This window comes from Oenanthe melanoleuca, chromosome 3 (assembly GCF_029582105.1).
Source record: "Oenanthe melanoleuca isolate GR-GAL-2019-014 chromosome 3, OMel1.0, whole genome shotgun sequence".
Classification (NCBI taxonomy): Eukaryota; Metazoa; Chordata; class Aves; order Passeriformes; family Muscicapidae; genus Oenanthe; species Oenanthe melanoleuca.
This window is the reverse complement of record NC_079336.1, coordinates 51,828,500-51,844,408: the sequence shown is the minus strand read 5'-3', so window position 1 is coordinate 51,844,408 and position 15,909 is coordinate 51,828,500. Positions and strand designations below refer to the sequence as shown.

Here is a 15,909-nt window from a genome sequence, read left to right as displayed (position 1 = left end):
CAGAAGAGTTATGATTTACTTCAGGAAACTCAACCAGTGTGAAAAATGTAAGCAAAATTACTACTCCAATATAATTCAAATTTCTAAACTGCAACCAGCTCAGAAGCACTCACTTTATTCATCTTTCTGGGCACCCACATGACAAAAGCACAGCAAAAATAAGCTGTTTTTAGAAATAAAAATACCTAAGAATGTAAGACCCTGAGAGTCAATGACAGTATGAAAATTCTTAATGATACAGTAATATAATGCTCTAAGTGGACTGCATTTTCACACTTTTGAGATTTCTTTGGGATTTTGTGCATTTGATTAATTCTGTCTGTATAGTGAGGCAGTGCTAATTTATGCCTTCCTACGGGGATGTCGGCTGTCTGTGCCAGCACCACAAACTGAATCAAGACACACCAGAGCTAAAACCTAACAGGCTACAGTCTCTTAACTCAGAACTGCAGATTCATGTTTTATTCATAAAAGCAGATACCTACACACTAGCTTTTGAAATGCATTCTTTTGTCGTTTAACATTTTTATTTCACTTACTGAAAAAATTGCATAACTTACCTTTAGGTCACTTCCAGGCAAAGTACCTATGCCATCCTTCCAGTCCATTGCACTAAACACATCAAACTCCTGACCATTTCCACTAGAGGCAGATTCATTCATGATGCATGTACTAAATAAAAAAAAAAAAAAAAAAAAAAAAAAGAGAGAGAGAAAAGTTATCTGAAAATTCTCTAAGTGGTTTAATGTTTATATCACCAGATATTTCTGCTAATGCATTTCACAGATTTGTATCAAATGCTTCCCTCTGCACACTGGCAATGTGGTCAACTGATGACAAGGGTGATAATATGCATGACATAAGGGGAAATCTTTTTAAAACTTTGAAAACAATACCTGTTTCACACACTAGGAGGCAATGGGGTTGTACTGGAGGGAAAATAAAAGTTTCAAACTGCAGATAAATTGACATAAGGAAAACATGTCAAGTACACTTAAAAACATCTGTTCTAGGAAAGGCAAGACATGAGTGCATGCCTCTAATAAATACATTAAGCACTGATTAACAGAATTACATTTCCTTAATAATGGATAGCATGCTGATATGAATGCTTTACCCAAGTTCAAATTAAAATTTCAAAATTAATTCAAAGCTATCAGTTTACTGGTCTGACTCCGGACACGTGAATATTCTTTATCTGTTTCCATACAGTTTCACCAAATTTTGAATTGCATTTGTTAAAACTTATTTCCATGTAGAGAAGCACATATATATACCACAGAAACCTACTGCTTTGCAAGATTCAACTTTACTGGATCCCTCTGTTTCAGAACAGTGAATGGAGAGATGATCATATTTACCTTCAGAAATAGTGCATGTGGACATCCCTTTCTGTGATAAAATATTTGCACAAGCAACAGGAGTACACTGTACTTGCCTCTGACCCCTAGCTCCAGCTCACCACTTGTCACTGCTACAAACACACCATCAGTTGCACTGAACTGCAAGTGCTTCTAGCAGCCAGTTGTGAGTGCCACCAACTTCTTCCTTTCCACTTCTCACAGACTCAGCAATCTTTAAATCTGTGGCCTGGCACCTAATTTACTATTTGTTCAATGTGGAATCTGAACTTACTAATTTTGTTTCTGAAGAACGGCTGCACTCTGCCAAGCAGCTTAAATAATTTGTGGCAAAATTAGCTGTCATTGTGAACTATTAGCAAAATTTCACCCCGTTTGAAATTTGCACTTTCCGAACTTTTTAGAATGCAAACTCTCTGAACTTTTAAATGAACACTTTCTAAGCCTCATACTCCACTAGGAGATTGTAAACTTTTGCTGCAAGCTTCTGTAGTTGCAATTCAAATAGATAGAGAACTTCCTCAGAGCTTAACCTTATTTTCTAAAATCTAATTTCTAACTTAGGTCCCACTCTGAATCTGGAGCTACTCTATGGAGATCCTGACTTTTCACAAACAAACAACCCAAAAGGTGCTATTTGTTCACTCCACTAACAGAAAGAGATGCAAACCAAGCAGAAGTAAACTCAAGTAATCTAAAAGCTTTATATTGAAACGTTGAGGAGAAAAGCATTTAATTAACTAAGTTGCATGATAAACAATCGAATTTACATTGTATTCATCAGAAAAATAGTAACAATCACTGTAACATCACCACTATAGACACATACTTGGTTTCCTCTTAATTTTTAACAGAAGTCTTTAAAAACCTCAGCAACACCTTACTCCATGCATATTTTCATTATACTACAGCAACTACACAGCTATCAACAAGATAACAGGAGCTGGACCTTAGTCAGTATGCACTGCTAAGAGCAAAAGCTTTTGCATTCCCCTTCATTTCATATGGTAGGCAGGGTTCACAGAAAGTTCTTTGAGAAAACTTCACGTTTTTCACCTGACAAGTTTGAAGTAAGGAGAACCAAATGATTCAATGTATCTTCCCCATCTTTAGGTAACTCTCTGCTAGAAAGTATTGAAAACTGTAACAACGTACAAAGATTCGTTTTAAAAAACATCAATAAATCTAAACAAATTCAGTGTAAACTGAGAAATTCCCCAAAGCTGTAGATCTCATCTTTTAAAATCACTCCTCAGGACAAGCTCCTGCAATACAACTTGGGATCCCTCTGCCTGATCTGAGTACCAAGTAGTACTGCAAACCAATTCAAGCAGGCTTGACCAAACTGAACTGCAGCTCAGTGGCAGAAGCACAGGACTTCTCTCAAGAACACAAGACCCAGGCTGCCAAGGAGTAGCTGAAAAATGGGATCTCTGCAGGCACCCGTGAAGTTTTAAGGACACGAAACATGCTGGTTCAAGCACATTGGTGGAACAAGCTCCCCCAGATTAGCCTGGCTAAGCAAACACAAAGCTGTGTTCTGCATTAACTGAAGTCTCTAAGTAATCTTAAATTATCATTCTATTTAGAGGACACTTCACTCAACCCTCCTGTGGTTTATTACAGAAAACATGCTCCAATGATTTCCGCAGAAGGTATGACAGAAATCAGGAAAAGACTTGGAAGGCTGTGGAGAAATGTTCCCTCTCAGCAGCTGCTGTGGCACAGAGCAAGGAGCATCGGACAGCACAGCTGCTCCATCAGATGCTGTCATCTCCCACAGTGCCCCTCTCATTACAGACACGAAAATTACATGGGGGGTGGGAAACTGAAAGAGCCTACTTAGGGAGTAAACCAGGAAAGGTAATGAAAAATTGGTAACTGAAATGTTCAGGGCATACTTGTCTCAAGAATACATACAAATTCTGACTTAATTGCACGGAAGAAACTTTCCTCAGGTAACAAACTGCAATAATGATACATTCTTAAGATGTCTAGAGACATTCATTATTGCTTTGCTTTTGAAATTAACTCAACGTAAAAAGCACAATCTGTATACATTTCACATTCTGCAGACTTCAGAAGTGCTCTTGGTGGGAATGAAAAGGTCACAGGGCAACACAGATAGAAATTAATTTACAAAAAGGAATCACTTTTAACAAAATATCTGTTTCCAGCTTTACTGACTTTGAACAGATAAAAGATAGGCCTATATCCCTCTACTAATGATAGTAAGAAACAAGATACAGACCAATAAAATTGTTACAGCACTGAGGCACTAAAAAAGGAAGAACTCTGTGCAATAGTTACATCTAAATCTCAGAACAAAGAATACTAAAGAATGTCTTATCTACTCCTTTAATTTTTTGTTTTTAAAGCTCTGATGTAGTTCTTTGAATTAGTATAACTCCTTCTACAATGATTTCATCTGGTATCATTTCTGCTGCTGCACTGCCAGAAAAGAAGTAAAAATACTAGATGAATAAGGGGCCTGTCAGAAAGTGCCATCTGATGTGAAGGAAAGGACATAATAGTAAGGTACTTGGAACAGTCATCTTCCAAAAGCATCTCCAAAATCTGCCTTCAGGGATGTAACTATCTCAGTCCTCACAGCCAAAAGAGAAGTGTACTGCATATTAATATTTCAACATTAACTTTGTTTCAGACATATGTAATAAAGTCATTAAAATAAACAAGTGTATCAAATAAGATTAAGACACATCCTTTAAAAAACCTTCTTTTTTATCAACAGGTTCAACAATAAATGAGTACCTCACAGAGGAGATACTTACTGAGAATAACAGCACTAAAAATTAGATAGTTTCATCTGGTGAAAGACTGTCTAAAGATATAAAGCAAAGAAGCAGGACAGAATATGCCAATTAGACTTACAAGTAGTTTTTGAAGTAATTATAGGGTTATGTAGTGAATACATCAGAAATTAGTAATAGGAATCTTTCTTCCAGTCAGTGCTTTAAAAAGCTACCTGACCTCTACCCAAATTGTTAACATCTAAGATACTAACTGTGAAATGCCTGTATGGTTTCTAACCAGTAAGGTCAACTCATTACTGGCCACTGGGCAGCAGAGTCCAGCAGTAAAGCCACCAGTCATCATTGCCAGACTGGCATAACATGTCTGCAGTGATTTGTCCTTTCTTATGCATCTCCATGTATTTTTATTTGCACATGTGAGCATTTCTGTAAATGCCATGACAAGACAGCCTAGCAAATTTTCCCCATTCTGACCCTCTCCCCAGCTGACAGCTCCTATGAGACCCAAAACTGGGAACACAGAACCAGAGGAGGTCACAGCAAGTGACAGCAAGAGTGAGTTCTGAGGGAAAAAGAGATCCCAAGAGAGACAATTTCCTTCTGCAGGCAAGCTATGGTCCCTCTTCCCCACTGGACTAGGTGACACCAGCACTGATGGATGATGAGAAACAAAGGCAACAGGTTAGTGTTTTTGTCCTAATATTGTATACATTTACTTTGGACCCTCCAAGGCTGCCTGGTGTAGCACCCATGAACTAAAAGGACACATTTTCCCATACCCAGTAAATAAGGAAATCAAAGTGGATCTGAGGGGAACAACTTAGTGTACCAGAGCTGCAAACACACCGAATTCTAGACACCAGGGACAAGTGGATACTCAGTTTAGCTTTATTTAACATGTAAGAATGTGAACATTACCAGCACTGACTTGTTACACTCCCAAAGCCACATGAAGCAGAATTACTCCTTGCAGTGTAAGCTCCCTATTTTGACAACAGTAGTAAGTTTGAACTTTGTGACAGCAAAAGCAAAGCCAATTGACTGTAAACCCACTGGGGTGAGCCCTGCTTGTCTTTTCACAGTCCTCTCTTTGAGCTGGGCACACCTCACACTTGCCTCTTTCTCACCCTCCATATTTTTGCACCAGACTCTTCACTTACAGAAAAACAACCACAACAGGAACAGTGCAGGAAATGGTAAAATTCTTTGATGCTACCCACCACATTTTAATGTGTTTTTTCTTGTACCTGTTTAAAGGTTTAATCATTTTAATATTTCATGAAAAAAAGTATTTTCAGATAGACATTTTCCTCAAAAATCTAATTTTTCATTGTTTGGAAACTACTGTACTAGTTCTGCCATGTTTCTATTCTCTGTGTTGAAAAGTTATTTGCTATTTTGCCTGTTGCTCAAGTTTATTACAAGCAAGGTATTTTAAAGATGAGATACATAGCTTTTATATGTATTCACAAAGGGGCACAGCTCTGCCACTCAAAGGATCAGAGCTCCATTATGTCCCTTTAGCATTATTTACCTTATTTTATCTGTTGCTACTCTTCTGACTACTAGATGCTCCACAGCTACTGTGAATGTTTGCTCCTGCTTCCCAATATTTTGGCTTTAAACCTTTTTCCCCTACACAAAGAATCTGGCCACAAATCCTCAAATGTACAAAAGCATTAAAAAATAATGTGAAGCCTGAACCAGTGCTTAAAGGAGGTTCATGCTGTCCTCATCTGAGTCTGGTCTCTGTCAGCAAGGTAACACAGTTCTTGCTGTACCACTGCTAGAGACTGGGTAACAGTTACACACAGCCTTCATCTACTGTCTCATTTTCAAACATCCACAAGACACTACAACAACAACAGTTACCCAATACCGAAGCTATTCTGCCATCTAATGAAACTTACCACTGACAACCTTTCCTTGTTTATAAACAGCCTGTACCTCACACTAGAAAAGCATTTCCTCTGCAAAGCTTTCATGGGTCCCTTATTTCTGTTACTGTTTGTGCAGGCCTGAGTACAGATTTAACCTACTCAGATAGTAAGAGTTGCATACAACAACTTTGAAATCCTATGTCTTAAATTCTCTTAATTACTTGAACCAAGCACAGAAAGCTACAAAGAACTTCTGTTTATTTATTCCTTCTTCCTTCCCCTATGCAGACACTGCCTGCATCAAATCCTCACACCTCCTATCACCTGACCTGTTTCAAATTATTTCCTACCCAAAGTTAATTCAATATCCATCTGAGCATCCCTTTTGTCTGACTTATGCCCTCCTCTTCCTCATCTACTAGTTATTACCAGCTCCCATAAGCTCTGCTGTTCATAAACAATTAGTTCACCTTCTCTAGCTCCTAAACACATGCAGCAGGTTACTGCATTTATAGACTTTCCTTCCTCCCCCATTCACAAAGAGCTGCTGGCATCTCCCATTGTGATGAGCAGTCCTACTACTGGAGCACTAAGAAGCTATGACTACACACATGCCATCACTTTCTTCAGTAAGCCTCATGCCAGCTCATCACGGATTCTCACACCCATCACTCACAACCCATCATCCTCCTTACCAGCAGTATTAAAAAACAGACAAGAGTCAATTGAACAGTCCACAAAAACTCAACCTTCTCTCTCCACAGAACAGGTGATGCCAAATAAAACTCAACAAGTTAGGGGAAAAGAAGTCAACCAAGTTATTGAAACTTTTAAAGTAACACTCAAAAAAACCTCAGTAAATTGAATGTGAAACATACATCACAATCTAAACCAGAGTTTATTACAACTGCCCAACCGACAACAAGCATCCAAGACAACTGCTTCAGCCACCTTCACTAGAGCACCAGTTCATGATACCAACTGGACCACAGCCAAAGCTGCTGAAGTCTCACTGAGAAATAATATACCACCCAGATAAAAGTGGAAAGCTCTGCTGCCTTCAGCCACCACTTCCAGGGAGTTTCTCTCTTACAGATGTTCATCACATAGACTTCTGGGAACGTGGTAACTTTCTCGGTAAAAAGCATTGGTTCAAGATTTGCATTAAGAAAAACTGTATTACAATTCTGAGCACAGACTATTTCCTAAAATGACATAGGCTGAACTTTTTATATCATGAGCTTTATTTATGCTCACCACCTGATTTTTAGCACCCACGACTGAGCATCCATTCATGAGTAGAAACAGCAAAAATGATCGGTCCAGTGCCACTCAACTATACGGAAGAAATAAAGAAAATAGAACAAAACTAAGAACGTAACTACCGCCGCCTCTCGCTGTAAAGCTTTTCCACCGCGCTGCTACAGCACAGGTAATTAAAAGACACGGAAGGGGCCGTGACCCTCGCGCCCGGGGGAGGCTGCCGCATCTCCAGGGCCCTCCCGACGCGCGCAGCGCTCCTCCAGCCCCAAACGCCGGGGGCTCCAGCCGCGCTCCCGGGCGGGACAAGCGGCCGGGCCGCAGGGCGCGCCCCCCGCCGCTCCGCGCAGGCCGTGCCCCGCAGCCGCTCCCGCTGCCCGCAGCCGCTCCCGCTGCCCGGCGCCCGGCGCGGCGGAGCGCGGCGCGGCCGGAACGCTGCGGCGAGGCCCGGCGGGCGCGGCCGCCGCTCCCCGGCGCCGGCTGCCCGCGGCCTACCAGCAGAGGTCCCTCCTTGGCCAGTTTTGCGGCGTGTTTTTGCTGCACTTGAAACTTTCTGGAGAAAACCCGGGCTCAGGTCCGCGTCTTCCCCAGGCTCGGGCAGAACCAGCGAGACAAAAGCGCCCGCCCGGCTCTTCGGGAGGAGCGCTCGGGGAAAGCGGTTCGCGAGTCTCTCCGCTTCCCTCCCGAATTTGCCTTTTTTTCCTTCGCCCCCGCCCCGGGCAATTAAACAGAGCGGGGGAAGAGTGCCCCCCTGCCCCGGCGAGGGGGCGGCGGAGGGGGCGAGCGCGGTGCGGGCGGGGGTGGGAGAGGAACTGGGTGTTAAGTGTTCCTGAGGAAGTTGCACAACGAGAGAGGGACTCCGCTTGTTTACCGGGTCCCTCGCCTTTTTTTTTTTTTTTTTTTCCCTCTTCCCACCCCCCCGCTTTGGCCTCCCCCCCGCGGGACCGGGATCCGGGAAAAGGAGGTTGCCTCAGAGTGGAAAGGAAAAAAAAATTAAAAAAATGTTACCTTCTCCTCCCTCCTCCCCTCCCCCAGCGCGGAGGAGAAGGAGGAGGAGGAGGGGGGCGAGCTCTCTTTTTTTCTAGGGGGCTGCAGGGGCTCGCTCCTCGGCCGCTCGCAGCCGATCTCCGGGCATCCCTCGGCGGAGAAGTCACCCCTTCCCGCGGGAGGGGCCGGCACACGCCGCCTCCCCGGAGGGCTCGCCCCCGCCCGGCCCCGCAGCCGCCAGCGCCCGGCCCCGCGCTGCAACTTTTTCTCTCACGCTCTCGCGTGCGCCCGCTCCGACGGGGAGGGGGGAAAACCATGGGGGTGGGGAGCGGGCGCCGCTGCGGCCCCGACGCGGCGCCCCCCGCCCCGGGCGCTGCAGCCCCGGCCGCCTCTCCGAAGCCCCGGCCGCGGGCGGGCGGGCGCTCCGCGGGAGCGCCTTCCCGTCGGCCGCCGCTCCCTCCCCCCCTCCGAAAAAAAAAAAAAAAAAAAAAAATCGCTTTCCGCCCCCCCCCACCGAAAAAAACACCGCCCCACACGCGCTAGCGAGAACAAGTGTGCCTATATCCTGTTGTTATATGCACCGGCTGCGGAGACGGGGAGGGAGAGACGGGCGTGTGCGCGGGGGGCCGCTCCCCCACCCCGGCCGCACTTCAGGCGAGAGCGCGCAACTTAACAGAAAAGCCGCGTCCTATTCCCTGCCCCTGCCTGCCCCCCCCCCGCTCCCTGCCCCCGTCGTCGGCGAAATACGCACTCACGTGTATGTGCGCTCGCACACACCGGCGGCACCCCGGGGCCAGCCCCCGGCAGCCCCCCGAGGCCGGCCCGCGGAGCCGGCGGCGGTGACAGGCGCCGGCCCCCGCCGCCGCACGCAGCCCGAAGCGGGCAGGGGCCGTTCCCCCGCCGCCTCACATGTCTGCCGCAGCGAGCGCGGCGCACGCACCGCACAGAGGCAGGAACTGAGCACTCGAGCAAAAGACTTTTTTTTTTTTCGTCTCTTAAAAAAAAAAAAAAATTGCTACAAGCTTGCCTTTTTTTTTTTTTTTTTTTTTTTTTTTTTGTATGTGTATGTGTGTGCAAACTTTCCCCAAAATGGCGGAAATTGGGAGATGATTATATTTTAAATATCTCTCGCACACAATCACACAAAGTGCAGGAGCGACGGAAAATACAAACTCTCCGCTGCGCGCTGGCAGAGGCCTTCGCACACGGGGACCCACGGCACATTCAACCGGTATATCCCGGCAGCCGCCACCTCTCGCCGCTTCCGACCGAAAAACCCTTTTCGCACCCCTCTCCGCTGCGCATTGCCCCCTCGCAGCCCGCACTTCTCCCCGTCCTTCAGCCTGCGCGAACAAAGAGCCGGGGCTGCGGAGGGGGGGCTCGGGTGGCAGCGAGCCCCCTCCCTCCGCTCTGCTCCGCTCCGCTCCCTCCCCGCCCGGCGCTCACACGCACACCCGTGCCCCCCACCTTCCCCCCGCCGCCCGGCCGCGGCACCCGCATCACATTGTTCCCAACAGCACGGCGGTGCCCCATAAGTGTCATTAAATGGAGCCAACTGACAAGCTCATTGGTGGGGCAAGTCTGTAAAATGTCTCTCCCCTTCCCTTCCCCCTCCCTTCGGAACCCACTCCCCCCCCAAAAAAAAAGGCCCCCCCAAACACATTTCCACAGCTCCCTCCCCCGTGTATATATATATGTACATATACATACGTGCGTGCGTGCCTGTGTATGTATATAAATATACAGCGCATATATATATACATGTACTCCCTTCATGTGTTTGGGAAGAGAAAAAGAAATACCAGGCACCTCTCTCTTTCTTTTGTTCCTCTTTCACACTCGTACACTTATGATTTAGTGAGATCCCCGGTGCCCCAGCCGCTCCCCAGCCACTTGCGAGTCACTTGCCCACTTTACCCGGCATTAACTTCCATCCTTTCTGCTCGAGGTGGTCGGGGAGAAGCCCCCCTCCCCTTCCCCAGATACGTTTCGTAAGGGAGGGAGAGGAGGTGCGTCTCTCCCTTTATCTCTCGCGCTCTCTCTAACTTTCATCCTCACCTAGGGGGAAAATTAAAACCCGTCACTAGCCTTTGCCATCGCGGCTCCCTAAACGGCTTGCGGATCAGATCGGAACCCGCCGCTCCTTACCCCCCCAAATTCTCTCTTTCTCCGTCTCTCGAGTAGTCCTGACAAATATGGTCCAGGGCTGCGGGCACAGTGAGCATGCGCCCGCGGAGCCAGGGCTGGGGAAAGGGGAAACTGCCGCCGCCGCCGCCGCCGCGGCTCCTCTTCCTCCCTCGCCGCGCTGCCGCTGCGCCCCGGCCGCCCGCAGCCGGCCCCGGCCCCGGCCCCGGCGGCGGGCATCGCCCTCGCCCGAAACGCGGCGGCCGCCGAGGGCTCCGGCGGAGGTGCATCCTCCCCCTGATTTACTGCCGACGCTGGAGGAATAATAAGGAGACTTGTGCAGCAGCCGCGCGCTATTTTGGGCGCTTTCAAAAATAACGCCTTGCACTTTTCGGGGTGGGGGAGGTCCGGTCCTCGGGGGTCCCGCCGGGTGCTGCGGGGTTGGGTGGTGGGCGCCGGGGGACCGGGGAGAGCCTGTCTGTGCCTCTTGGCCCCATCCTCTGCGCAGAGCAGACCTGGGGCAGAGGCAGAGCAGCTGGGCACCAGTGAGGAAAGTGCGGGTCCTGCGGGAGAGGGGCTGCCCGCCGCCGCGGCCGGCGAGGGCATCCCCGAGGAGATGGGCTGAGGCCAGCAGCGAGGAGCCAGGCTCCTCCTGCGCTCCCGAAATACGGGGTGCATTCGGTATGGACACATTCCTCGTGAAGGGCCTCGTCTCGTTTGCCACCTAGCCAGCTCGCAAAATAAAACTAGTCTCACATGTGCCACCTGCTTGAATGCTCTCCATAGGTGCCCTGTATTCCTAAAGACAAACATCGTCTTCATTTATTTTCTGTGCCTGGTTCAGAAAACAGTGAAAACCGAAGGCCCTTGTTATCTCGTGAGATTGCCCGGGATGGACTTCACCTGCAAGGAGGTCTGTTAGCAAAAGAACATTACACAACATAGACCCGTGTGAGGCCTAAGTGTACAAGGAAAGAGGGAGGAAGGAGGATTGTGATCAGATGTAAATATGATACTTTTAAAACTGTATATACATATATATGTAGTTTGAGGCAAAGTCTAAACAGCACAGAACACAATTACACTAATCCTAAATTTTTTTTTCAGTCCACAGAGCATCTCCCTAAAGTCATTCTGTCCTCAAGGCAAAAACTGACAAAGCAAATTCTGAATTTTTGATAGTTTGGCATGTTATTATATATCTCTTAAAGTAACTCTAAAATCTCAATACCTCTTTTGTTAATCTCAGTAATTATCAATGACCAAGGTTTGTCTTACTTTTGTATATGCTGTTTTCTACAGTTACACTTCCAACTGTAGCCCAAATTACTAGAACAGAAATAATAATAATAATTACTAATAAGCAGCCAGTAATAAGTATCAGTTGAATATCAATAAAAATAAATACAAATGACAAGACTGAGTACAACCTTTCAGATATTAAGGATGCATACTGTATTACCCCCATGATGGGGACAACATTGCACTGGACACAGGATAGAGATGGTTCATCTCTGACAGTACTTCCTAGCCTCAGCTTCTGTTCAGTAGAGTATTTACTTCAGAATGTGTATTAAAATATTTAAGAACGAAGCTTGACAACTCTGCTCCCTTAAACTACGCCCGTGTTCAATCAGGCTTTTACCATACTATCCTGACATTTTCTATCTATTTAAATGTGGGTTTTTTGTTAGGTTTTTTTTTTTTTTCACAGCATTAAAATGGGGCTCACAATTAAGTATTTGCAGGATTGGTGCCTAAGCAAAACACATTATAGTTGTTTTATGATGAGCAATGATGAGACTTCTCACACCCCTTCATCTCAAATGGCACTGCATATAGGCTGCAGTTTTCATCAATAAACATATGTTCATTAGAAACTAATTACAGAAAACAGTATTAACCTAATTGTAATAATTAGTGATAACATTTTAACTCTTCTAAAACACAGATGCAAAAAATAGTAAAGGATGAGAAAATTCCTCCTTTCCACCAGCAAACTCTTAGTTGAGCAAATTTGTGTGTTAGAAACAATAAACTGTAGCTGAAGTCATTGAGTGCTTTTTTGAAAATTATTTCCCAATGCTCCCAATGTTCAATGTTGTTGAAATGTTTTAAGTCAGACAGTTGCCCAAGAACTAGATTATTCTATTGTAGCATTAAATTAGCTGGGCTCTGCAGAAGATACTCAAAGAATGGTGCAATTTGGTGTTATTTCAAACTCTTTAAGATGCTTGACCTGTACTGATTATTCTCCAGTTGATACTGATGTTTTGGGGAGTGATGTAACATACCCTGTTAAGAAAATGCATTTCTAAGAGTACAACTGAACTAGTTATCTGCCATTATTTCATTTATGCTTGAAAGACTTTATCCTTTCTGAAAATCTTAAAGGGAAACATATGTGTGACTATGATATAAGAATGTAGCCCCTTACAGAAAATGATGACACAGGTGGAAAAGCTCCTTGAAGGATGTATATTGGAAGTGGTAACTGAAACCAAGGCTTTGAAACAGCAGATAGCTGCTTTATTGGATCAAACAGATAACTCTTTGATTAAAATAAAAGGACCTATGAAATTAATAAAGGTACCTTCTGTTCTCTGTCTCTTCTTCGATCCTTGCCCTAATCATAGTGTGTCATCTCGTGATGTATAATAAACCCATTATTTTGTCAATAAAAATTTATTGAGTAAAAATAGATTAAACATTATTCACATATGCTCTTTAAACATTAGTTCTCTTGCCATTCTATTTAATACTAGAATTCCATCTGTATTCCAAAGGCAGAGAATTTCGAACACTTGTTTTCTATATGTAAGCATGGCATTTAATATGATTTTGGCAGTATGTTTAATGACAGATTTTGGAGTAGCTAAATTTGGTCTCTCTCTGAGTATTCTTGTAACTCGTTGAATAGGTGTTTGTGCTGTAGCCAAATACTGATTATTTTTCTAAGAGCATGTGCATGAACATCCGTATACAAAATCCAAATCTTGAGTACCATTTAAGGGGGTGAGTGCAAAGTAATGTACATTATCCATTCAGTTTGCATATTATTGGGTTTGTGTGATCTGATGGCTTCTCAGCAAGTATCTTGTAAACTGAGAAGAAGAAATTCGGTATTTACATTTTACCAAATAATTTGACATTTCTGGGATCTTGATTTCTATGGCACAGATGAGCGTGCCTTAAAGATGGCCTTGTTAATCAAAAATAGCCTGCATGGGACTTTTTATCACACTTCTAGTAACCTCTGCAGCTCATTGTGTGACCTTTCTCACCAGTGACAGTCATCAGTCTGTCATGTGATTCTTCCCCAACCTGGAGGACAGGAAAGAGGGTTTGAGGGCAATTGTCGTGGGAAAAAAAATTTTGTATATGTTATGTAAAGCTCTAAGCCAGGAAAATGGAAGTGTGAAAGCTTTGAGAGAGAAGGTGTATGTGGCCATTTACTGATTGAAGCAAGCAAATTGCAGTCTGTGGTGATTCCAGTTCCTCTCAACAGTAATCTCTCTGTCCCAAGAACTTGATGTCCACACTGATGTTAAGAAATAACGACTGATTCTATCAATAGAATCAACTGGTTTTGCCACTAATCCTGGAATAATTATCAAAGTTGATTCAAATGTCATGCTGAACTGAAGAACCTAGCTTTCAGATCAGCCTAGCTGCATCCCAACTGCCCACCAGAGTGAGACTTGAGGGGGCAACATTCTTTTTTTCCTGGGAAGGAAACTTGAGCATGAGTTCTTGAAAGAAACTGCCTTGTTTTCCAGAGACGTTTCAGCCCAATGTGCTCTGGATTCACTGTAGGTGCTGCCCAGGAGAGCTTGTTTCTGGAGACATTGATGAAGCCTTTGAAAATTCCTGCTTTCACAAAGTTGCAAGACTACAGAGTTTTCCAGAGTTGGTCTTCATCCTAAAGAAATTCAAAGGCAGATAGGGAGGATAGGGGTATGAGATTATCAGTTCAGGAGTGAATCCAGAGCCATGTTGCATGTAAAGAGTTTAGGGAGCACTGGACCAGGATAATGAGTTGTAAAAGCAGGAAAAGTAATTTGTAAGAGTGAGTCAAATGCCAAATAGGAATATTGATGAGGACTCTTGAACCAGAAAAAGGCTAAAGTTAGATGCTTGGACGTGTGATTTGTATGTTAGGGAAGGGCTTGGAGCACTGGCAGATCCTGAATGAGTTGAAGGAAGCAGGAGGTGGCCCCAGAAACAATAGGTATGAAGATAGAGCAGAGATTGTGCAGTCTGGAATGGATGATAGGCCAAAAGAAATGGGTAAGAATAAAGGTCCTGAGGGAAAGGAAAGGAGGGGGTAGTAGGAAAAGAGACACACCACAGAGGAGGACAAGTGGTGTGGAAAGGGGCAAAGAGAGTGTAAATGGGTCAAGAAGGGAAAGGAGGAAGAATGGAGGGAGCCTGTGCTAGGCAAAGCTGGAAGCAACAGGTGATTTGCAGTCTTTAAAAATGGAGTTTCCTAGATGTAGTTTTAAGGGATAATAATGAGCAATATCATGAGTGGGTAGGAGGGTAACCACCACATGACTCTTTTTGGCACTGAACTGTTCTCATGCATGCTCTTCCTAAGGTATGTGGGCACATTGCACATGAGGGTCATTATCATTTCTAGTAGTAGAAGGCTTTGACTCCAACTGTGCAAAAGATTATAACAGCCTTGTAGCAGACCATTACCTTGGATGGTCTGTTCAGGCTGGATACTCCAGACCTGTCATCCAAAAGCTAGTAGTCACTCTGAGAGCTAAGGCTGTATTTTTAATATGCACAAAGAAGGCAAGTTGATGAGGCAGCACAGAATAAACATCACTCTTGGGAACAGAAGCTGAATGAGAAAGGGTTGCAGTCTTCGCTTCTTAGGTGGAAAACAATTCTGTTGAAATAGGCAACAAAAGCAGGAGTTATTTTAATAATTGTTTGTAGAATTTTTAGATCTATAACTGCTGCTGGAAAATATCTGGAAGTGAATAAATAGCTCATCCTGTGGGTCTGCTTGGACAGCAAAGCCTGACAGCATGGGGAAAAGAGGAGGAAGTCCCATCCAAGGTCCTTCAAACACAATGGCAGGGTGAGAACTTGCTCTAACTTGCTCTCCCTGGAGAGCAATAGAACAATTTTCAGAGCAGTGTGTCAGACTCAGTGACTCACAGCCACATGTGGACATTCCTAGTAAAATGTAAATTGGTCCAGCAGTAGATGAAGAGGAAAGAATTCCAAATATTGCTTGTATTTAGACATAAGAGCAAATTACTCCAAGTATGCATGCAGACTCTTCTTTCTTTATTTTCAAATCTTTCTATCTGTTAATGTGTTCAAACAAGTGAATAGCACCCTCTTTTTCTTTATTTTTTCAGACTGCATGTATCAGGCAATACATGCTTGGTGTATGTGGGATAATGCAGAGGTTTTTCTCTAAGCAAACAGATCTCTCCTTGTAGAAGCTAATGCAAAAACCTGATGCCAACAGTTAAAGGCAGTAGAAGGAAACCAACAATG

At 44.6% G+C, this 15,909-nt stretch overlaps 1 protein-coding gene across 6 annotated transcripts in view; it reads right to left on the bottom strand.

Annotated features, from left to right (window-relative positions):
- The window catches only part of L3MBTL3 (L3MBTL histone methyl-lysine binding protein 3), a 77,276-nt gene extending 66,809 nt beyond the window's left edge, over positions 1-10,467 (bottom strand). Inside the window, exons 1-2 of one of the 6 annotated variants that reach the window (XM_056487864.1) lie at positions 10,411-10,467; positions 561-672 (exon numbers count right to left, since the gene is read on the bottom strand). In XM_056487864.1, the coding sequence (XP_056343839.1) occupies positions 561-662 (102 nt within the window). In that variant the 5' untranslated portion in view covers positions 663-672; positions 10,411-10,467. Of the gene's footprint in view, positions 1-560; positions 673-7,770; positions 8,084-8,283; positions 8,497-9,013; positions 9,201-10,320; positions 10,379-10,410 lie in introns of those variants that run through there. The other 5 variants (XM_056487865.1, XM_056487868.1, XM_056487869.1 and 2 more) reach the window with 5 other exon arrangements.
- Positions 10,468-15,909: the final 5,442 nt, after the last annotated feature.